This window comes from Amphiura filiformis, chromosome 10 (genome assembly GCF_039555335.1).
Source record: "Amphiura filiformis chromosome 10, Afil_fr2py, whole genome shotgun sequence".
Classification (NCBI taxonomy): Eukaryota; Metazoa; Echinodermata; class Ophiuroidea; order Amphilepidida; family Amphiuridae; genus Amphiura; species Amphiura filiformis.
Window position 1 is genome coordinate 38,280,621 of NC_092637.1, and position 26,034 is coordinate 38,306,654.

The 26,034-nt window shown below is 35.7% G+C and overlaps 1 protein-coding gene across 1 annotated transcript in view; it reads left to right on the forward strand.

Moving 5' to 3' along the window:
* LOC140161840 (GLIPR1-like protein 1) overlaps positions 1–18,035 on the forward strand; it is a 157,314-nt gene extending 139,279 nt beyond the window's left edge. Inside the window, exons 7-10 of the mRNA XM_072185135.1 lie at positions 13,049–13,078; positions 15,301–15,393; positions 17,004–17,117; positions 18,031–18,035. Coding sequence (XP_072041236.1) covers positions 13,049–13,078; positions 15,301–15,393; positions 17,004–17,117; positions 18,031–18,035 — 242 coding nt within the window. The remainder of the gene's footprint in view (positions 1–13,048; positions 13,079–15,300; positions 15,394–17,003; positions 17,118–18,030) is intronic.
* The last annotated feature ends 7,999 nt before the right edge of the window (positions 18,036–26,034 follow it).

Here is a 26,034-nt window from a genome sequence, read left to right on the forward strand (position 1 = left end):
TCTTTCTCTCTCTCTCTCTCTCTCTCTGGTGGGAGGGTAAAACTGGGGGGGGCATTTTTGGCGAACTGGAGGGAGCAGGCAATTTTTGGCACGCATTCATGGGGCGCCTTTTAAATAAAACGCTCTAAAAACAATACGGAAACGCTTAAATGTGCAAAGTTTGTAAATTGGGATCTCAAAAATTTGGCATGTGCAAAGGAGGGGGGAGGGGGCAAGGAATATTTTGCAGGCCGAGAGGAGAGCGACGATTTTTGGCGGGCCGAGAGGGGTGGGCAAGCGATTTTGGCGAGCCATTTTACCCCAGGGGGCCTCATAATTATTGCACAGTCTCTAAATATATAACAAAAACTGTCGTGCTATTTCATGCACTGCTGTGAGAAGCCCTCCAGCATTTTCACCTACCGTAAAACCTCGTCTACAAGCATATAGAGTGCTTCTGATGAAAGCTACATTAATTCAAGCGCCATTATGGAGTTTGAGCAAATAAATTACGGATCCAAGCATATACAAACAAGTATTATTTTAAGACCAATCTATTGTATTGGTATATTTACGCTTGGTTCGATTTAATTTAGCTTTCATAAAAAACACTATATGCTTGTAGACGGGATTTTACGACATTTTAATATACAATTCGCTAGATAAAGTTCTAAAATATCAAATACTTATCAAATACTTCCGGATGATCAAGGTCTCCTGCACTAGTGTGCACGAGAGAGTAGCACGAGATCACCCTAAAATACTCCTTTACCCCTACCGAATTTGCATCGTAACTGTGTCTGGTATTTACAGGAGGATAGCACTAACTTTACGGTTTTTGTATTATTTTGTTGGTTTTTTTAACTTTAATCCCGTCAGGCAGCAGTGATTGTCAGTATTTGAAGTCACAAAACATGTGACACCTCACGTGATCTTGCACTATGGCGCCGTATTTTGTCTGTGTGTTTGCATTCATGTCCTCGTTTGAAAAGGATATCAATCTTCAAATCAGATATAATGGTATCTGGTTCCCGACATGAATTGTTGATTTTATAAGTAGTTAAAGAAAATCACACAATATTGACTTCGGTGTTAGAGTAAAGTACCAATGAATCGATAAGCAACTCCATCCAATGTATTTGAATGATGCGATAAAATTTAGGAAACCGGTAACAACGTTTGCACAGTATCTTTTGTGGGACCTGAGAACACATCAGATATATCGAATTGCATTCTGAATATCCAGAATGTCCTTATGATATCAAAAATTCACGATATGATATAAATTGTATGGCAAATTATTAAACTTTGATATTTTTATATTTTTGATACTTAACAGTCCTCAAAGTAAACTTAGTAAATAATACATTTTGATGGGATAATCTATATCTTTAATATGGAAGGTCAAAATTTTCTTATGATGGACGGCTTTTTATCCCAGCTACATACACTTTAAGTACATATCATTAGATTTACACAATTTACTTAGAGGACTGATAAATTTCATGACAAATTTAAAGACGATATAATTCAAAAATTGTATTCATCTATTGCTATGGTAGTTAATCCTGTTACATCATCACTTCTGCGGCGAATACATGCTACTTGGGCACAACACACCTTTCTAAATGAATGGAGTGGCAAGTAACTTCATTTAATGTGCTTTTCGTGATTGAATTAGATTAAGATTACATAGCACGTTTGTGCAACCTCTGTTTTATTACTTCTATGATCAAACAAACAAAAGTTAACAATGCGAGTTATTATGTCGTAATTTATTGTCTACTTCACACGGTCGGAATAATTACCGGTAATAAGAGACGTAAAAGTCACTTATCACCGGTAATAAGTCACTATTACCGGTTATAAGTCGCTTATTACCGGTAATAACTCACTTATGTCCGACCGTGTGAACACGACTTATAATAAATTATAGTATAAAGATTATAACATTATGTACCCATGTGTTTTCTGTACCGATTTTGATTGTGTGTGAATGATAGATATTACTAATGGTGACGCCGAAGTCGTGAAAAGACAGACTACTGGTAAGATAGTGACTTTAACCAAGGCTGAGAAGGATGCCATATTAAACAGACATAATGAGTTAAGGGGTCAGGTGTCACCATCAGCAGAAGATATGGAGTACATGGTAAATCTTTTGTACTTTGTTTAGTCTATCCTTTCTAGTGTGTTTATTCGTTGGTCTACCTCGAAACGAATATATTAAACTAAATAACATCCTTGATGTTGTGAGCGAACAAAGAAAATAATAATCTATACTGACCCATACATTTCATAGATCATAGTTCATAGTTATTTTATTTCCATCATTAAAAAATATACAAAATAGAAAATAACAAAATACAATAAGATGGGGAGGTAAAATGAAAGACAATAAGCTTAACCTAGCCTAAGCAAAACCTCAAATGTTGACCTCCTATACAAAATGCAAAAATACTACCAGAAACAAAGCCAAAACATATTTACTAAAATCAGTACAAACATGTAGCAATCAAGCTTACAATACAATAGCAATTTGAATCAACAAGATCATAAGTTTTTCATATTTAGTGACCACAAGTATCTTGCATCTTGATCTAAACTGATGGTTTTCTTGGATAAAGTCGTTAGTGTTCTGTTGTGGCCACAAGGAATTGGCTGAAGTTAAGAGGCTGGATACTGACAATGACATCCAACCTCTTAATGGTGGTCTTAATCCTGGAATATTATGGAGCATCATTCATAATTGCTAAACTGTTGGTCTAAAGTATATGAAAGTATATATAATTATGATTACAATCACAGAGACTTGGAAAAATTCACCAGTGATGTCACATTTGGGCAAAAAAATGAGAAAAACACAATACCAGGGTTTTTTTTTTTACCAAATTGTTTTTGGGAAAACATAACAAAAAAATTCTTGAGTAAAGAAAATATTAATTTTTAAGAACTAGATAAAAATATCTAGGACCCGATTTTAATTTTGATCGATAAAATATCTAGGACCCGATTTTAATTTTGATCAACTTCAAATACCCGCAAATAAGTTCATCAGGATTGTCAATAAATCAGATTATTCAAACATTATTGTAAACAAATCAAAAAAACCGGAAGCAGCCTTCGAGGTGCAGGAATTGGTCAGTTAATTAACATTAACCCAATTTTGGATTTGTTTACAAGAATCTTTGAATTATCTTCACCCAAAATATTTGAAATGTGCGCGAAAATCAGATATTTTATATAATATTTTAGCTAAATTTAGCATTTCTAAACCATTTCTTGGTGAGTGTTGGTCAAAATTTAAAAGAAAAAAAATGGGTCTTAGATATTTTATCTAGTTTTTAAAATTTAATATTGTTTTTTACTCAAGAATATTTTTGCGTAAATGTAAATGTTCCTTTTAAATGTGACTAATTCTTAATGTAATTACTGACATTTACACAGCGGGATTCTGGTAGTCTACAGTGATTTTATTAATGATAATCATCATGATCATTTAATAAATTGATATCAAATGAGAGATCTCATTAACATATTGAAATTAGGAGTTCCAAATCATTGTATTTCCGAAGATATCATCAAACAACTATTGAATTAGTATACCACAGTCGAGGCTAATTCGACAGTTTTTTTGATGATTTCTCCGGAAATATACCGATTTGGAATGTCTAATTTCAACATGTTAATAAGAAAATATGAGCTTTCACCTGATACCAAAATCTGCATTGTAAATGGGAAAAGTAGGGGGATGAGGCTGGCAATCAAGTTACCCACCATTCAATGGCTAAATGTATATTAACCATGTTAACACGACCGGCTGTCTCTGCAAAAAAACCTTTGTATTAAAAAAAAAAACACTGCACTTTGCTGGACTGCTTACAGATCAAAGTTATTTATAATCTGAAAATACATGCTGTTACAATATTAAATCAAATGTTACACTTAGAACACTGGGAAAGTGTCAAATGAACACCAAACAGAGGCAAATTAGCAGTTAACACCAAAGAGTGTAAACCTTAAAAATATTAAGCAGAAGACACTATAAATCAACATCCGTGGGTGTGGTCCTCCTGGAACACTTTGTCGGTGTTTGACATCACGGAGTTTTTAGAATGTAGCTGCCCCAATGAAGTTCACCATGGATAAAAAAAATCGTTTATCTTCGTTTTAAATTATCTAGTATTGGGATGACAATGAGGCTAATGCGGCTGAACAATGGGCTGCAGCTTGTAGAAGGGGACACGATCGATCCAACCAAAACCAATATGCTGCCGGTGGCACTTTAAAGTTACCTCAGGGTGGCGTTGATGCGACCAATAAGTGGTATAATGAATATCAGAACTATACTTACGACTCAAATAGTTGCAAGGGCATGTGTTTTCAATACTTCCACGTAAGTCAATAATACTATAGTTCTGGTACGTTTTATAAATGATATTTTATTATTATTTATTATTATTCATGGTTTATTCAAACACACTCGCACCTAAAAGCTGAACTGCTGTGCAGCTCACAGATATATATATGGTCGAATCCAACGAAAAGTGTACACGGCATGTTCAGGGCCATAACTTAAAAGTATTAATCAATCGGCATTCATTTTTGTATTGTGTTTATTCGCCTTGATCATACGCTTCGCGCCATATATAATAAGACCCCCTTCTGTGAAAAACTTAGACACAGAGACCCCGAAACATGCTATTTTTAACCATTTTTTCAAAATATTTCTTAAAGTATTTTTAAAAACGTCTAAATCAGTTATGAAAAGAAGTCATTGGATTGAATCTAAATTGATTTCCTGAAAGGCGTGTATTCAAAGATTGCCTGTTCAATTTTTCACATATTTGTACATAATTATGAATTTTTTATGATCATTTTTTGAGTGGTATTTTTTACATTACCTACGAATACAATTTTTCATAGCACTAGATATATCTTTAAAAATGGAAATCACTAATAAATGCGCAATTGATACAAGCTTTGATATGTCCAATACTGAAATGCATTGCATTCAGGCATCTTTATTATTGTGTTTAGCTGCCAGAAATTCTAAATGGCACAAAGGTAGGTTTGGTAAAAAATATGCATTACCTCCGAATACATGTTAAAAGCTGTGTCATTTCCACAAAGTGAGAGAATAGTAAACAATAGTTAAGCAATAGGTGCAGGGTAATACACTCTTTATTTCTACCAAGTTTCAATAGCCTGCGTTTAAATATTTCTGAGATGTCAACAATAAAGCAAGTATTCGTAGGTAAATTTCGTTAACCGAATGTTACCTACGAATACAATTTGACATCATGACAGTATTGTGAAACACCGCCATTCATGCCAATGCCCATATTGGTACATAACGAAGGCCTGTATGTTTGCTATCAAATCATATGTCAATGAAAGTTGCGAATTCACATACATGCCCACCATGCAAAACTGAATACGGCTTAATTGTTGAAAAATATGTACTGAAATAGACGACGGTCTGCTCATTTGAAAGAAAAATCAGATTCAAAGAAGATTAGAAGGGGATACATACTTGGATTTGTCAACTGTTATGTGTGCTTCATTTTAAATGTTTACCGACCTTCTGGTGTCTGAGTAATTTGTGTCCAAATTGATTTATTCGAAGGTAACTTTTGACGTTTTCGCTAAGGTTACCTACGAATACCATGGAAAAAAACGACTGTTCTCATTGTCTCATGATCTAGACAACATAATGATGGACCCTGGTATAAAGCTAATTGTAGTTGCCCTCAAACGAAAGGCCACAAGACGTAACTGACTCCAAGATGGACTTCACAAGTCTGCAATAACGGTTTTAAGCGAGTTGTGTGCAATTAAGCAAATTAAAGTCACTTTAGTGCCTTTGTTTCTTACTTCAATACTCTTTCAACCGATGTGAACCGACATTATTAATACATGATAGGGTCTAAAGTATCAATAAACGCACATAAAGAAAATGATACATTCAAAGTGCTTTATAAAATGAAGTTTTGATTGGGATATCCACCAAAAGTCTAATTCTTACCTACAAATACTGAAATGTTACTTACGAATACAGCATAATACATGACATGTGTAATGAAGTGTCGCTACCAATGGAAATTAATTGTCAAAAACTTTAAGCGGTACCCCAGGACACTATTATTACCCATATACGGATTCATTCAACAATTATTTATTATGTAAAATTGCTGATTAACTACTTGTATATCAAAATGAAGTGGTCAAAATTTTGCTAAAAGCATCAAAAATTTTTGATCTAAGGTAATAGCATTTATTCATTTGGACGTACCATCTGAAAGAGATCTAAAAACTACCATTTTATTAATTCATTACCATAATAGCAAACTTTAAACCTCTAAACTCAATATAGATATTGTTAAATCGCTCATGTTACCTACGAATACCCGGGTTTGTTCACCTTTTCATTGTATAAAGCGTTAGGTGTATGCTTATAATTCCTAATATTCTTGAAAACATATATCCTACTCGTTCTTATACAATGTGTAAATTGATTCATACTCATTTGATAAATAAAATACAGAAACTGACCTAAACTTCATTTTCAAAAATAAACTAGCATAAATTGACTAAGGTCATATTGATCGCGTTATAAAAATAAAAACAAATATTTTCTGGTTGAGCTAGCATTTTCCTGACACCCTGTGGTCTACATTACACGAAAAAGGCGTTAATGAGAATATTCCATTTGTTTTAGGTTGATTAGTATTGCGATAGTGAAAGCATCCTAGTGGTATTCGTAGGTAACATTGGGTTTTGATATCACATTTACTATCACACGTCCTGGATTTATTTTTCAAGATTAGTAATGGCACTTTTGGTTCCTATAAGGCCAATATGTCATCAATCAATGGGCAAAAGGAAAAAAATTGTGGAGACATTTTTATTTCGGACTTTTATTTTTGGCCCGTGGACACTTTTGGTTGGATTCGACCATATATATAAAAAACATCATGATATAAAGGATATTAAAGAACATAAAAAGAGAACAATACCCTCCTTACAACCAAATCCCAAGGTGAAAAGGTCCTGTTTTAAAAGAGAGGACCCAGGAAAAGTTAAAAGAGAGGGTTTCAATTAATTTTGGAAAATACAAGGGCTTTACACCTTCCGCTTAAAGCCATAATAAATGATTTGCTCTAGAGCGACGCCCTAAATTTTCTCAAATTTCTACCGTTTGTAATGCCAAATAGTGTACTAAAACACCACAAGACTAAGCCTTAAGTGCTTCAATTACAGTTTAGAGGGAGTGTCCCCCTCTATCTTAAACGTTAAATAAGAAGAAACGTAGTCCGCTAAGTCGTTAAAATTTAGGTGGGTAACGTAAAGGGGAAGCTATTATTTCTCCCTATACACCAATCCGAGAAGCGTTTACTGTATTTGGCCCTCTATTGACGGCAACACAGATGTACCAGAGCGGGAGATTTAATTCGTAATTCAATACGCATGATTGTGTATTGAATATCACTGTTGTGTACAATTCCCGGGTACAATACTATATAGCACAAAATAAATAATGGATGGAACCCCCGACCTCGGGACACCGCAGTTTTACATCGGGGACACCGCAGTAATGGCGAAGTCGGATAGGTGTATAGACAATGTCCCCTCATAGCCTTGTTTTTAAAGGTCAAGGAGTCGAACCTTTTTTTTTACATGACGGAGTGCCCATCTCTCTTTCGTTATTTATTTATTTATTTATTTATTATTAAAACATAGGACGAAGGAGACACTCTACCTTTGTCCGCCCGAACCAAAAAACGCTCAACGGTCCATGCAAATTAGCTACTAGACAAGCACCCCCGGGATACTACCCGTCCAGGAGAGCTTTGCAGCCAATCCGCGGTACTCTTACAGGCTGGGAGTGCAAAGCATTACTGTGACCTACCCATAATGGGGAGTACCAATGGACAATGCGTTACTGGGTTCTTCAAATATCTGCTTATAGACCACTTGACATCATTGTTTGTCAACAAAGGCGAGGGACTGTTCTATTGATATGCTTGAACGAACCGCTACACTGTTCAATGGCTTTCTTGCACTTTTTGAAATGTGGCGGGCGATTTAAAATGCACGTTCCCTGAGCAAAATACGATGCGCACGCACACTGCAGGGCCAAGAACAATGGAAATTGCCTTGATTCGCGCGCATATATTTTAATAACAATAGTCACCGGGTAAATACACTCCATCGAGATTAACTATGCAAGCGAATTAACTTCCAAACCACTTCAAATACAGATTGAGATCAATTATGTGTTGATTTGATCAAATTACTTGTATTTGTCACTAGACTCAAACACAGGACACTTGGGAAGAATATTACACTGTCTCGAGGTGGGTTTATTTTGGGAAAAACCCTCAACTTTTACCAGATTCTTACCAACTTTTCCGTTTTGTCTGTTGGAAAATGAATGAACCAATACAATAAATTCATTTATTTTGGCTCGCCTTATATGAAAGAAAACGGTTCGAAACTAACAATTGCCATAGATAATCGGTAATCGCATGTTAGTGTCTCGGAAGGCTCGACCACTACGGGGTCTCGCTTCCGAGCGACTCATACTGCAGTTACTGTCCGTTTTCCTATACACAATACACAGTGCTCTTTCCCATTGACGCGTGACCCCTACAAATAGCCCTACGTTAACAGTATGGGGATATGATTAGTTAACGTCGCTGTGTGAAAAATAACCGGCCAATATAAAAGTACTCTTCTAAAGTTCTAGAAAATATAGTTTTTAACATGTCCTAAATTTTTAGCTAATTTAGATGTTTGGAAATATTCGTACTTTGGTGTTTTAGTTAATGTTATAGGTAATAGTACATTGCCTAGTTAACGTCGCTGTGTGAAAAATAACCGGCCAATATTAAAAGTACTCTTCTAAAATTCTAGACAATATAGTTTTGTAACATGTCCTAAATTTTTAGCTAATTTAGGTGTTTGGAGAGGGTCGTACTTTTGTGTTTTAGGAAGGCCATGTAAACGACAGATAACACCAAAAATATGAAGAAATTATTTCCAAACCGTGTTAAGTCAAAAATCATTATGTTGCTCATTTTCAAGAATGCTGGTTTACAAAAAGCACGCCATTGTCTGATTGCGTGAACAAAGCCACACATAACATTGTTTCCTTTCGTTTCCTTTATAATCGGTTACCCAACTGAAGCTATGAATACCAGATTTATTGCGATATCGCACATGAAAACAGTCACTTGTGCACAACCAGAGAAGATCCGATTTAATCAGTTGAGCTGTTTCAATGAGTGTTATCTTGGTTTAATAGCTTTTAATGGGGTTAAGTCCTGCAAAGGTCGAGATGAATTCTACTGTAGACATGACTGCATCATGTAACATGCTCACCATACCTCAACAAGACACCGATTATCTATGTCAATAGTCTGTTTCTCACCCTTTATCTGCTAAGTAACCTGTTCAGCGATTCTTCCCGTAGTGATCGCTCCGGGGAATACTCAGATAGCGTGGGCCCACCGGAGAGTGGGCATCTCGCTAGTTGTCAATAATAATTCTGACATTATCCATTATTTGGGGGGGGGGGGGGTTAAAGATCAGTGAGGTGGATGGGTTATATACACTATAACAAACATTTATGCAAATAAGAAATACTATCGGGATATTACGTATTCTATATAAATAAAAAGTAATCTGATTCTTTTATAAAGGTTGTGTGGGCAAAGTCAACCCATGTTGGATGTGGTGTGGCGTTATGCCCTACATATGAGGGTGAAAACAATTGGTGGGTCTTGATTTGTAATTATTCACCAGAGTAGGTATACATGTATATGAATCAAGGAGATTAGGCCTCAGACTTCGCCATGTATTTTGTGTGTCGCTCATAAAGGGCAAAATACCGGGGCCAAACATAGCGCAGTTATAGGCCTACTACACTGCAAACATGATTCGACCTTTGCAGTACTTAAACCTGGTTTATACATGAAATTACTCAAGCAAAATCAATCGATTAAGTCTAGGCCAGCCCGCACCCAAATATGGCACTTGCCAATCAATAATCACCCACTTGAAATCCCCTGGCTCGCTCCACTGACCAAAGTTATGGACAAATATGGGAGTTGTTTTTGCTACTATTTGTCACTTGCATATCAGGGAGGTACGAACATTTGCAGATGCAATACATTATTCTTGATCATGTTGATTGACCGCAAGTACAAAAAATATCCGTCAAGTGGTTTAGCTTTAATGCCCTTCGGAAGAGAGAAGTGAGTAATAGTCACTAAAAGTTGCATTCGATTTACACATGGAATTTTGCATGCGTGTCCTTCCTTACTAAAACACCAAAGTGCGAATATTTCCAAACATCTAAGTTAGCTACAAAATTAGGACATGTTACAAAACTATATTTTCTAGAATTTAAAAAAAGTACAAACAATATTAGCCGGTTATTTTGCACACAGTGACGTTAACTAGGCAATGCCCCATACCTATAACATACACTGTTTGTAGAGGTCACGCGTCAATGGTGAGAGCACGGTGTATTGTGTATAGGAAAATGAACAGTAACTGCATTATGATAGCGTACCTTCAGATTATTTCGCCATGTGGCCGGTACACTTCGATTTAAAGTGTGTGATTGCTTGTGTTGTGTGAATAATGAGTTGTGATGATAACTCCCAAAGACCTGTTCTATATACGGGTGGACGGGCCTTTCAAGTTGGGTGGCGCGCGCCATCTCTGCCAACCCGGTTTCGCCATCCCATGACCTGAAACTTGCAGAAATGACTCTGTTAGAAGCGACCCCAGATCCGGACATCAGAGGGGTAATGTTATTGAAATGTGTAAAAATAGGCACACGCATATTCTACAAGGAATAAGGTGGGTGGAAATCACCAGTACCCACAAAGACATGATCATTAGCCAATATTAATAAGAGTCCTTAGACCTGAAACTGCATGGCAGAAATGACCCGGAGGCCCCAGAGGACGAGGTTATAGAAATGTGCAAAACTCATATTCCCCCATAAGGAAAAAGTATATAAGTGTGATATGAACTTCATACGGTATTGGTGGAATTCCCCCGGGGGATTCTCACAAGGAGATGACCCGTAAGAGTTATAAGATGAGGAGCGGCCCCTCATTAAAGGACCTCACATTAATACTGGTATAAGACTGTGAATGATTGAGGGGGGATCACTCGGGGGATGTTTTTTTGATGATGGCCGTGGGTGAGTAGATGTGTCTGTGTATGCCGTTGGCTTTTGTATGGAGGGCTAGGGGTGATATAGAAAGTGGGTTGGTTTGGAAAGTGTGTGTGGTGTAGGGGTGAATATGGTGTGTCGGTTGTTTGATGACATGTAAAAGTGAGCAATCTTTTAGAAAAGTTGAACAATGGTAGCGCTGTTTATCTAAAATCTTGTTTGCATGTTTACAAGAGGTAGACCCTTGTTTGATAAAGAAACAAACATCTATGTTAAAAATTACTACAAATATATGTGTATACAGCGTGTCTCAAAAAAAATTGTGCAAGTGAAGAGCGCCCTCTATGGCAATTAGAGAATACTGTTGTGACATGATGTTTACATCAACGTCAAGGGCCTAGTCGTAGCTCTCAAATGCCGTTTGTTCTGTTCAATTTGCTTCTTTTAATCTCGAGATATGTTTAGTTAACAACGAAAGGTTAAAATCACAATTGTGCCACTTTTACTACGGAGGTGGACTGCACAATATTACAAGTAAATCAATGGTAGCTGCTGTTGATGCGTCTAATGCACTCCCCTTCGGGGCTCGTGCATAAGACGCATCAATATCATGCGCATGCATTATTTTGTCTTATTTCTATTCCAAAAATAATACGCGTTCATTAACCTATAAGTTTGCAATATTTGTTTGTCTCTTAACATGTCTTGAGTGACAAAGAAAAGAGCATCTACCATGATAAAATCATTAACATGCACATGTATTTAACTTTACAGCAGAATGTGAAATATTCCTGCAGTACATAGCGTATTTAAGTGAAAAAAAGAGAATCATATAATACATGTATCATGATAAAACAGTGAAAACTATTTTTATTGTTGTATAATTGATAAACTTGATGCTATCATTGATTTACATGACTTGTACAGTCCTCTTGATCTTCCCTAGTAAATACATGTATGAGTAGAAGTGGCACAATATTGTGATTTTACCATTTCGTTGTTAACTAAACATATCTCGAGATTAAAACAAGCAAATTGAACAGAATAAACGGTATTTGAGAGCTAGGACTATGCCCTTGGCGTTGATGTTAGCATCATGTCACAACGGTGTTTTCTAATTGCCATAGAGGGCGCTTTTCAATTGCACAATTTTTTTTGAGACAGGCTGTATACAGTTTATTAGTGTGATAGCTGTTGGTTTTATTTTAGAATTGAACATTATAATAATGTTTTGTTTGAAAAATTAATAAATGATCACATCAAACAACCGTGTGTAAGTAAATAAAAAGGAATTTAAATTTCACAAATTATAATATAATTTAAATTCCAATCAAATTGTGTGACGTGGAATTGTTTGAAACATTTAGGGGCAATTTGAACATGGGCAGACCATACGCGGAAGGACCCAGCTGTACAGGGTGTAGATCTCGGGCGGGTTGGTGCTATGAAAACAAATGCAGTAAGTAGATAAGTAAGGTGTTGTCAAAGAGAGGGGTGTTGTGGGGCACTTTGCTATGATGCTATGCGCTCAACTCTAACTTTGCTTGGACGAATTTTTGTACTCAGGTGTATCCGGGTGGAAATTGTGCATAATTGTGGTTATACGAGAATCGTTTTGAAGCCAAACCTTTCGACATGGCCCGCCACTACCTGCAAATGGCGTTAAAATCCTGGCTACACCACTAGGCCTGAATTCATCGATACGCAATACTTTCGCTGCTCTCGAATGTTGGCCATAAATCGGTCATTATCGATATTATTATATTATGAATTTAACAAATCTAACTATGGCTATTGTGTACACAGTATAATGAACGTATTTCAATTAAATAAAATTACATTGTATTTTCACTTACTTTGTGTACATTTCAGGAGATTGTAAAAAAGACGGCATCACATGCGGTAAGAATGATAGAAATTTTAAATATATTAACTACTTTTATAAAAGGAGAAATGTACACGCTTATGCTTTCACATTAGGGGATTAGGGCTAGCATAATACACCAATCCTCGAGAAGCGTTTACTGTATTTGGCCCTCTGTTGACGGAACCACAAATGTGTAGTGTGTACAATTGAATATATGAACACAAAACCCACCCAAGTCCATACTTTAGCCAAATTGAGTTAAGCATGGGAAATTGTTGCTATACAGAGGCCTGTCATATGTATGAAAGAACAACTCAAATTCATCCTCTGTGTCTATTGAGCATGTAAAAAATAGCATGTATGAAAGAACCACCCAATTCCATGATTTGAGTCTTGTAACACATTGATTGAAATCCAGTATGTACAAAAGTCCACTTGTAACACATTCATTGCTAGAGAGTGACTTTTGGAAAAAAATGGGTTTAATAAAGAAAAGTGTGTGGTTTATATTACATGGCAGAATGCTTACCAACATTATACATACCTGTGCTTTATTTTGTATTATCTTACTAGTGGTAATCTCATTCTAACATTGTCCAAAATTTAAAATGAACCCCACGAAGTCCCTGAAATGCTAATCGTCATACCTAATACAGGTTAATCCACTCATTTGCACGTAAAACTTACCATATTGACCAGGTAAATCTAACTGAAGGAATTAAAATGATACAAAGGTTTTTCTCTCAAAATCACTTCCCATGGACTTGGGTGGGTTTTGTATTCATGTATTCAATTATTGTGTATAGCACACTAACAAGTAATTGATGGATCCCCCGACTCTGGGACCACGCAGTTTTACGTCGGGTTGGTGTATATGAAAACGGGGTTATCGTGCACCCTCGGAAACAACTTCTAGATCAGAAAAATGCGTAGAAAATTAGTATTGGTGGAATTCCCCCGGGGGATTCTCACAAGGAGATGACCCGTAAGAGTTATAAGATGAGGAGTGGCCCCTCATTAAAGGACCTCACATTAATACTGGTATAAGACTGTGAATGATTGAGGGGGGATCACTCGGGGGATGTTTTTTTTTTTTGGCCGTGGGTGAGTAGATGTGTCTGTGTATGCCGTTGGCTTTTGTATGGAGGGCTAGGGGTGATATAGAAAGTTGGTTGGTTGGGAAAGTGTGTGTGGTGTAGGGGTGAATATGGTGTGTCGGTTGTTTGATGACATGTAAAAGTGAGCAATCTTTTAGAAAAGTTGAACAATGGTAGCGCTATTTATCTAAAATCTTGTTTGCATGTTTACAAGAGGTAGACCCTTGTTTGATAATGAAACAAACATCTATGTTAAAAATTACTACAAATATATGTGTATACAGCGTGTCTCAAAAAAAATGTGCAAGTGAAGAGCGCCTTCTATGGCAACTAGAGAATACTGTTGTGACATGATGTTTACATCAACGTCAAGGGCCTAGTCGTAGCTCTCAAATGCCGTTTGTTCTGTTCAATTTGCTTCTTTTAAACTCGAGATATGTTTGTGCCACTTTTACTACGGAGGTGGACTGCACAATATTATAAAATCACTTCCCATGGACTTGGGTGGGTTTTGTATTTATGTATTCAATTATTGTGTATAGCACACTAACAAGTAATTGATGGATCCCCCGACTCTGGGACACCGCAGTTTTACGTCGGGTTGGTGGTCTATAATGAAAACGGGGTTATCGTGCACCCTCGGAAACAACTTCTAGATCAGAAAAATGCGTAGAAAATTATAAGCTATGTTAACAAATTAAAAAAAGATGAACATAGAGGTCAACAGGGTCAAATTTCATACAACAGGGGGTGGTCATGTTTTTGGCCACACAGTGGTCAAAAACCGAAAGTGCTCCGATTTCAATGAAAATGGTCTTAAATTGTTTGTAAAATGAACTCAAATAAGGAATAGTTCTCACCATCTAGGCTGGTTCGTAACATCATAAAAAAGGTCATGGTCAACAGGCCCTGTAGGAAGCAATGTGGCTAATCTTAATTGATTTCAGCAATAACAAAACCTTTTAGATAGTGCAAACTATTCCTTATTTAACGTCTTCGGCAATGGAAGACGCAGTCGTAATGAAAAAAAAACTTCCTTGACTATATAATGGCTGAACTATAATATTTCAGCTTTTGTCAGATGGCGAAACCAGTCAAACACACATTGTATTGGTTCTAGAGTGTACCTAATCAAGTCCGTTCTTACTGCTTCTTCTCAGATTGTCCCAATAAGTGTCAGCATGGTGGACCTCTGAATGCCAATGAATGCACATGTTCTTGTCAGAACGGATGGTTTGGAATATCTTGCCAGCGTAAGTAGGCTTATCTTGCTTATAGAGTACTTTTAAAATTACCTCATAGGAGACTGTAAAAATAATGTTAACCCTAAGATACCTGGTGAATTAGATAATGCGATTGCAAAACTTCAAAACTGTATATATGAAATCAAAACAAATTACAACTCAACAATGTTAAAACTGAATTTTTCATTGCATCGTCTCCTCATAACACACGCTTTATCAACAATGTTGCACTCAAAATGGGAGATTCAACCATCTTGCCATCAGAGTCAGTTCGTAATCTTGGTTCATTTTTGATACAAATATGTCTATGACAACGCACATCACTAATTTATGCAAAACAACTACATTTCATCTACGTAATTTAACTAGAATACGGAAATATATTGATAAAGATACTTGTAATCATGCTGCTCGCTCACTTGTTTTGTCCCGTTTGGATTACTGTAATGGTCTCTTGTCTTCAAGTCCACATAAACATGTCCTTCGTCTTCAACGTCTTCAAATCTGGGCAGCTCGACTTGTTTTTAATGTACCTCGCAAGCACGAATCGCAACCATTGTTGTCTGCTCTTCATTGGCTACCTGTCCAACAGCGTATTATCTACAAACTGCTCCTCTACGTCTTCAAGAATCTAAACCACTTAGCACCAGATTATATGAATACTTGTCTTCATAATCATCCAACCCGTAATCTCAGATCCGTCAATGATTTCCTTCGTTTGGATTACCCCAAGGCTCACCTTAGAGCAGGAGACAGGACATTTACTTTATGTGCTTCACGGGAATGGAATAAACTTTCTATCACAATAAGAGAATCCTCTTCCATCGCGAGTTTTAAAAAGTCAATTAAGACCTATCTTTTTCCATGATGTGTTTTACTTTGTTAATCATTATATTTAAGACTTGTATTATGTAAATTTAAGGTTTGTACTCTATGTTATTTATTTAAGGTTTTGCTTGTGTACCTTAAGATGTTTTTATTTTTACTTTGTAAGCGCTACGAGCTTGTCATAAGGAACAGCGCACCAAACGTTTTCTGTTATGTTATGTTATGTTATGTTGAAACACGGTTGTTTGATGGCATTATAACGGAGTCATTTTTAAAGAAAAGTTGAACAACGATGGCGCTATTTATCTTAAATCTTGTTTGCATCTTTGCAAGGGGTATACACATGTATAAAGGTATTAGAACATCAGCAAAAAGAATACCAAATGACAAAGGAATTTTCAAACAACTTTTATCATGAAATGTAATGTATAACTCATATTATATGGCTAATTTAAGCTATTAATTATATGTAATAGCGGCTTCAACTTGCACACAAAAACAGTTTATAGAATAAAAATTACCACAAAAAAAGCAGGAAAATATTAATGATTTGATATAGAAACGAAAATTTATGTTAAAAATTGCTACAAAATATAATTACGTGTACATACATTTTATTAGTATGATAGCTATTGGTATTACTCAGGTCTACAATTGAACATTATATAATGTTAGAAATATTAATAAATGATTTTCGCGTTAACTTCCACTTCCAGAGGCTTTAATACAATTTGTTTCAAATGTTTGTTTTAAAGAATAATAAGAATCCGTGTTTTGTTTTGTTTTTGCAGGGGAATGCACAGATAAAATCGGCTATTACTATTGTGACCCATTTTACAATATTTACTGCGATAGCTCCCCCGATTTAGTTGCTAAACATTGTCCAGCTATGTGTGGTGATTGCGGTAAGAAAATGTATTACTCCCATCTGTTTTTAAAATAGCTTGAAATGTAGGTTTATACATTGGCAGGTGTGTCATCCGTATATCCGTATATTATCCATGAAAGCCAAAATCAAACGTTTAGAAGTTGTAAGCATTCGCGAATGTTAACACGATCTTAAAGCTTTTTTTTCCTAAATACCGTGAGTTGCACAGCAGAGCCAATTGATATCCTTTTCGACTTAGCTCTCGTATAGAGCCTCTACCACTACCCATAATACATAAGGTGTACACATCATATTATATATCCACAATCGCAATAATGCATTAATGATCACAATCACTATGATGAACGTATCACTGACTAGACCCCGGAGTATAATGTTGGTATATCAATGGGTGTGCTTTCATTTGAGACTAATGCGCCTAATTGGGAGCATTTGGGCAAAAATGCCCCTAAAAGCGCCCAATTAGGGCAAATGTGGGTGCTTTTCGGGTGTTTTTGGTAGAAAATCGGTATACTGATGGGTGGTAAAATTAGCAAAAAGTAGGTATAGAGAAAGTCAGCATCCAAAAGTCTGCGTGGCACATCCCCGTAATTTTTTTCGAAGACCCCCCCCCAACTAGACTTTAAACGCTAAATTGCACAACGTTTCTTAACATGTTCAATACCTTAATACCAGGTTCAAATTCCATAGCTTCATGTGTTTAATTTCTTAACGCAGGAAATCGAATTCCTAAACGTGCTTATCATTTAAACATATCTAAAACACCTTGTGTATAGGCTAATTTTCTTATTATTTTATGTTAATGTTAGTAACCGGTTATCGAATATAATATAAAATATATTTGCTAAAAATAGTGTATAGACTAGCCGATATTAGATTTAATACAGTCTTCAGGTTTGATTGAGGTATGTTTTTCATTTCCTATACAGAATGACATTATGATCTATACCAAGGCCACGAAGACTACCAGATACCAAGTTTATGATTAAATATGTGACCCGGCAGCACAAACGAGCCGTAAATTCCCTAAATTGTATTCTGAGTTATGGTGTAAAATGTGTACGAAGGTCGTATTCATCGGTCACTTAAGCTGGCGCGACATCTGTCTTATTTTGAAAGTCACAACACCAATCAATAATCCTATTATTGAAGTGGATAATAAGCTTCTACCTTAGATGGCTATAGAACTTTTAATAGCTCTGGTCTATGTTTGCTTTTGCTAAATCCTTTTCAAGTGGTGGGTTATTTGTATAGGTATGCATAACCAACAATTAACAATGAGAGAACCTTCTTAAACCTCGTTGACTTGGGGATGATTTGAAATGACCGCCAATTATGACTGTTTGATATTTATTGCCAGCAATGTGGAAAAAGAGACACACATAGAAACGAAAAAAGCTATGATTTTGTTGAAGGAGCAAAGTTTAACTAATGTGATGTGCCCTGAGTAATTTGATTTAATTTAATTATTTAACTTTGTTTACAAGCTGAAAGTATTTCATGAGATGGGAAACCCCTTGTATTTTGGAATTCCCCAAATTATTGTAAACAAAGTCAAAGCTATGTTTGGAACTTGGAAAGCCCTAGTTCATTATTGCACCATCAGGAAAACCCCCCAGGAAGTGATGTAATGTGAATGTGTATAATTAATCTTAGGAAATCCCAAGATTGCAGCAATGTTGTGAAAATGTGATTGAAGTAATGGTTTATTAATAGATGATGGGTTTTTTGCATGAGTACTGATATAAAAAGCTGAAGGCTTTGGTTGGGACTTTACAGAATATCATGGGAGATTATAAACTCCACATGTGTGTGATGGTCTTCGTGCTTCAAAAAAGAGAAGTACATTTTAACCAGTTTATATAGCCAATAATTGAGCTAATTTTAATACAGCAACGAAGAAGACAGCGAGCACACAAAAGTGCTCTTCCTCATCAAAGGATTAAAAGTTCTTCTGTCAAATTGCTGGAGTTTGCTGGGTTTGTGAAGGCCACGCATCTGTCAAAGAACAGCGGAGCTGTGTTAACGAAACCTGTTCCCTGGAAAAAGAGTGATTGGTGAAAGAAACACCATTTTTGGAGAAAGCAGCGCAAAGAGATATATTGCGGAGAGAGCAGCGCAAGAAGATAAGCAATAGAAGAAAGCAGCATCATTTTCGTGTGAGGATTTTATACGCAAGGATTTATAAATGCAAGTGTATTATGGACTTCGCTGATTTTCGCAGGACAAGTGAATAAGGATATATATTACATCAGTCGTCCAGAACATTGCAAGAACTCTAGGATCACCAACAAGAAGACAGCTGGTTAAGTACTGATATAGTAAAACTGTCATTGTGTGATTTTATTGTATATGCGATATTGTTATTATATGTACCAATCATACTCTGTTTTCAATTAAAGACTTAGATTTTGTTAGCTTACACAAACAGTGTATTTGTGTTGTGCATTCGTGTGAGTTCGGGAAAAAGGTGATTTTGGCCTTGAGTCAAGTACGACTCGTAACACTAACCATAACTCCGCTTCTGGATATCGTTTGAAGTCAAATGATATACCATTTTTAAGTTTATGATGTTTATTTTTAAACACGAAATAAAACAAAATTGACCGGGGAGGAATTTACGGCTCATTCGCCGTGGACGGTCACATATAGTCTAATATTAAGGTTATATGTGATGCGATCAAGCAAAATCAGTCGGAACTCGGAAATATAAAATTTTCATTTTCTTATAGGATAGTAAAAAGCATTTACAAATCTGGATTTTGCAGAGAACACCATTGAAATTGAACAACCAGTTCCAAAGATATGAGCAATTAAAGTGTCTCCAAAACAAAAGGAAACAAGAGGAAATATTTCCTTTGTATGGCTATATCTCAAAATCAATATTGCCGAGTTCCGACTGATTTTGCTTGATCGCATCACATATATGGTCAATTCCAGCCAAAGCGGGACAAAATTCTCTCTGGGGGCCATTTTGAAAATGTTTTCCTTTTCAATTCTAGACTTATCAAATGAGACGATCATATCTAGTGAATCATCAGGTGGAAGTGCCATCGGATTGAAAAATAACCTTTCTTGCTAGACCAAATCAAGTGTTAAATGCGCATATGCATGTTACCCACGAATTCAAGCCTTTTTCACCTGTTGTACGCCATAAAATTTCACTTTCTTTAATATCTTTCAATATTTTATATGTGACTCATATACACTAGAAATCGGTGAAGATTCAACATTGATCGGGGAGTGGTGTTTTGTTTACATTACCCTATCAAGAGTGTCTTAACAATATTATTTTGTAGTTTATTTTTTATTGTATCCTGTTGGAAGGGAAACAAGAGGGTCAGTAGGTACCCGCCACTCATCACTGGTTACGCCACTGATGATTACCAATCATATTGTTGAATCCATCTCAGCGACAAGAGATTCATGTCGACATTATTAACTAATGAAAACCACACACAGTGCCAATAAGAATAACGATAATTATATACTAGGTTTTTATCTTGCTGATTGTATTAATATGTACCATCACCTTTGAAGATCGCGATCATCAAAATAAAACAAAGCATTACGTTACAAATCCCTCACACAATTTGACTTATTTTATCAACGGTTTTGGCTGAAAGAGGAGTAATATTTCATTCAACCATCATACACTGAACATCACGCCTCTTGCTAAATGTCAACATACGACGCATCAAGTAAAGGCCCATTTAAACTGAACAAAGTCATAAATGTAACTAGTTGGGTCACTATACTATTCTTTATAATGTAAGCTTATTGTAACATAATGATTCACAAGCGGGAGAATTTTAGACTATTTTAATCAAAATTGGAGCATAGGTCCATGTTTAACTCTGTGGAGGCAAAAACATGTCATTAACCTATGTGCATATAAATAACTCGAGAACTGGACTTCGAAGACGGACAGGTCAAACTATTTCGCCATTTTTGGTTTATCCAAATTAACATATGTACCTTGCAGGATTTTCTAGGGACTTTAAGTATGGTGTTAGTGAAATCTTGCTTTACTTGGACTAGTGTGTCAAACTACTTGTCAGTTGGGACACTTTCAATAGGATAATGTAAATAAGCACATCCCCTTTCCTCGAACATGTTCAATCATATAATGTTGCTCCTATGTGATGGGGAAGGGAGAAGTTAAGGGAGGGTTTCGGCTTGTCACACAAAAAAGCGGCATTTAACTCGGATTATAGTAAACTGATCAGCACAGGGACTCATAATGATTTCCTCTGGGAACTAAATATGTCAAAAAAGAATGTATTATCATTTACTATAATGAATGATAAGGGACTTGTAACGTAAGCTGATTTACTATAATTACATTGTATTTAATATTTAATCTTTAAGCGTGGTATCCGGAAGTCGTCTTCATCTAGGTAGACCACAGACGGGTCAGATCTCATCTGTATAAAAAGGGAAACATACGACACGTTATTCTAAAAGCTTTAGATGAACAACATTTACGTGAAAAAGAAGAAGAAGAAGAAGAGGAAGAAGTCCTCATAAAAGAAGGTCAATATGGAAGGAAAAAATGCCAGGCATGTTTATTGTTAAAGGTGACACTGTACTCTTTATTTTGATATAGGATTTTCCTATTACTTCCAAAATTTTAATGACACTATTATCTTTGTGACTGCGATTGTATGAAAGTATGCACAATCACAGGTTTTTGCCTCTTTCCCAAAAAATTGTCATAAGTTCTGCCCTAAACGTATTAATTGCATCTTTTTTGATCCAAGTCCCCATTTATCTCAGTTGTCATTATTTGACATGATTGATATCACGTAAACTTACCATTCATTACACGGTGGTTCGCTTCCAGTTGCGGCTACTGCAATGAAAAGAAATGGGGACAAAGAATCATACCATTACTATTCATACTTTGACATGCATCAGTTTTCACGACATAGGCAATCGACATGGATCCGAAGTGATCTTTGTCAGGACTAACGGACAAAAGTGGAGTCTGCCTCGTGTTTCAAAAGACTGAAGAAGTGACCCTTAACAAGGAATTTGCACTGTAAATCACACGCTTAACAGGGATTACTAAAAAAAATGTAACAATCATATAACCAATTTTACTAATATCCGCGAAGCCAATTATAGCCAATCAAGGTATACACTGTAAATCCGTACCTGTAACACCTTTTGAATACATTTAAGGCGTATTGCCAAATAGTTATTATTTATTATCTACATCACAGAGAGTCTACATGTACCTTCTCAGAAAAAAAAAAGTGGTTTCACCTATTCTAATACACATCGCAAGTCCAAAATAAAATCCAAACCGTCTCTTTGGTTTACAAGTTATCACACTTTGAATTTGTATCTAAACGCATCCTAAACACGTAGTGACGGTGTTGACTTTATTTTGGACTTGTGATGTGTAGGAAAATAGGTTTCAAAATATGAAACCTTTTTTTCTTGAAAGGTACATGAAGATAATAATAACAAAAAACACCTAACGTGTTTAAAAAGTGTACAGCTAGGGATTTATAGTGTACCGTAAAACCCCGTCTACAAGCATATATGGTCGAATCCAACCAAAAGTGTCCACGGGCCAAAAATAAAAGTCCGAAATAAAAATGTCTCCACAATTTTTTCCTTTTGCCCATTGATTGATGACATATTGGCCTTATAGGAACCAAAAGTGCCATTACTAATCTTGAAAAATAAATCCAGGACGTGTGATAGTAAATGTGATATCAAATCCCAATGTTACCTACGAATACCACGAGGATGCTTTCACTATCGCAATACTAATCAACCGAAAACAAATGGAATATTCCCATTAACGTTTTTTCGTGTAATGTAGACCACAGGGTGTCAGGAAAATGCTAGCTCAACCAGAAAATATTTGTTTTTATTTTATAACGCGATCAATATGATCTTAGTCAATTTATGCTAGTTTATTTTTGAAAATGAAGTTTAGGTCAGTTTCTGTATTTTATTTATCAAATGAGTATGAATCAATTTACACATTGTATTAGAACAAGTAGGATATATATTTTCAAGAATATTAGGAATTATACGCATATACCTAACGCTTTATACAATGAAAAGGTGAAGAAACCCGGGTATTCGTAGGTCTATATTGAGTTTAGAGGTTTAAATTTTGCTATTATGGTAATGAATTAATAAAATGGTAGTTTTAGATCTCTTTCAGATGGTACGTCCAAATGAATAAATGCTATTACCTTAGATCAAAAAATTTTGATGCTTTTAGCAAGATTTTGACCACTTCATTTTGATATACAAGTAGTTAATCAGCAATTTTACATAATAAATAATTGTTGAATGAATCCGTATATGGGTAATAATAGTGTCCTGGGGTACCGCTTAAAGTTTTTGACAATTAATTTCCATTGGTAGACACACTTCATTACACATGTCATGTATTATGCTGTATTCGTAAGTAACATTTCAGTATTTGTAGGTAAGAATTAGACTTTTGGTGGATATCGCAATCAAAAATTCATTTTATAAAGCACTTTGAATGTATTATTTTCTTTATGTGCGTTTATTGATACTTTAGACCCTATCATGTATTAATAATGTCGGTTCACAGCGGTTGAAAGAGGATTGAAGTAAGAAACAAAGGCACTAAAGTGACTTTAATTTGCTTAATTGCACACAAATCGCTTAAAACCGTTATTGCAGACTTGTGAAGTCCATCTTGGAGTCAGTTACGTCTTGTGGCCTTTCGTTTGAGGGCAACTACAATTAGCTTTATACCAGGGTCCATCAATGTGTTGTCTAGATCATGAGACAATGAGAACAGTCGTTTTTTCCATGGTATTCGTAGGTAACCTTAGCGAAAACGTCAAAAGTTACCTTCGAATAAATCAATTTGGACACAAATTACTCAGAAACCAGACGGTCGGTAAACATTTAAAATGAAGCACACATGACAGTTGACAAATCCAAGTATTTATCCCTTCTAATCTTCTTTGAATCTGATTTTTCTTTCAAATTTCAGTATTTTGTCTATTTCAGTACATATTTTTCACCAATTAAGCCGTATTCAGTTTTGCATGGTGGGCATGTATGTGAATTCGCAACTTTCATTGACATATGATTTGATAGCAAACATACAGGCCTTTGTTATGTACCAATATGGGCATTGGCATGAATGGCGTTGTTTCACAATACTGTCATGATGTCAAATTGTATTCGTAGGTAACATTCGGTTACCGAAATTTACCTACGAATACTTGCTTTTATTGTTGACATCTCAGAAATATTTAAACGCAGGCTATTGGAACTTGGTAGAAATAAAGAGTGCATTACCCTGCACCTATTGCTTAACTATTGTTTACTATTCTCTCACTTTGTGGAAATGGCACAGCTTTTAACATGTATTCGGAGGTAATGCATATTTTTACCAAACCTACCTTTGTGCCATTTAGAATTTCTGGCAGCTAAACACAATAATAAAGATGTCCGAATGCAATGCATTTCAGTATTGGACATATCAAAGCTTGTATCAATTGCGCATTTATTAGTGATTTCCATTTTTAAAGATATATCTAGTGCTATGAAAAATTGTATTCGTAGGTAATGTAAAACAATACCACTCAAAAAATTATCACAAAAAATTCATAATTATGTTCAAATATGTGAAAAATTGAACAGGCAATCTTTGAATACACACCTTTCAGGAAATCAATTTAGATTCAATCCAATGACTTCTTTTCATAACTGATTTATATGTTTTTAAAAATACTTTAAGAAATATTTTGAAAAAATGGGTAAAAATAGCATGTTTTGGGGTCTCTGTGTCTAAGTTTTTCACAGAAGGGGTCTTATTATATATGGCGCGAAGCGTATGATCAAGGCGAATAAACACAATACAAAAACGAATGCCAATTGATTAATACTTTTAAGTTATGGCCCTGAACATGCCGTGTACACTTTTCGTTGGATTCGACCATATAGTGGGTTTTTTTTATAAAAGCTTAATTAATTCGAAGCAAGCGTTAATATACCAATACAATTGATCGGTCTTAAAATAATACTCGTTTGTATATGCTTGGATCCGTAATTTATTTGCTCAAACTCCATAATGGCGACTGGATAAATGTAGCTTTCATCAGAAGCACACTATATGCTTGTAGACGGGGTTTTACGGTATCTAAACATTTTGCCTTTGGAACTCGGAATATCTCGCGGGACTGCGCCCCACGGGATATTCCTCGGTTCCAAAGGCAAAATGTTTAGATTTTACAATGCCCTCTAAATAACCGATGCGCAGTTATTAACCTCTAACTATATTTTGTAAAACAGATGGAAATAATACATTTTCTTACCGCAAAGTCCACACATAACTGGACATCTTCTTCTTATAACGGCATAATACGGAGAGTCTTCTTGAAAATAGTCATAGTCTGAACAATATAAATACTCGGAATATCTCGCCGGACTGCGCCCTCAGGATATTCCTCGGTTCCAAAGGCAAAATGTTTAGATTTTTCACAATGCCCTCTAAATATCCGATGCGCAGTTATTAACCTCTAACTATATTTTGTAAAACAGATGGAAATAATACATGTGACACGATCTGGTCCATGGGAACAAAGGCGGCAAATTTGAAACTGAGATAAAGGTCAAAATATGGAGTAAAAAAACAATAAAATACATAAGAAAATAGACATCAAAAAACTTCATAACTTCTGAACCAAGTATGCTAGACCTTTGGTGTTTTCAGTAAATGATAGCCTATTGTATGTATAATGTAATAATTACAGTAACTCAATTTTCAAAAATGCCTCCTTTGGCCCCCATGGACCAAATCGTTTCTTACCGCATTTTCCACACATAACTGGACATTTTCTTCTTATAATGGCATAATACGGACATTCTTCTTGAAAATAGTCATAGTCTTCACAATATTCATGCTCTTCATCTAT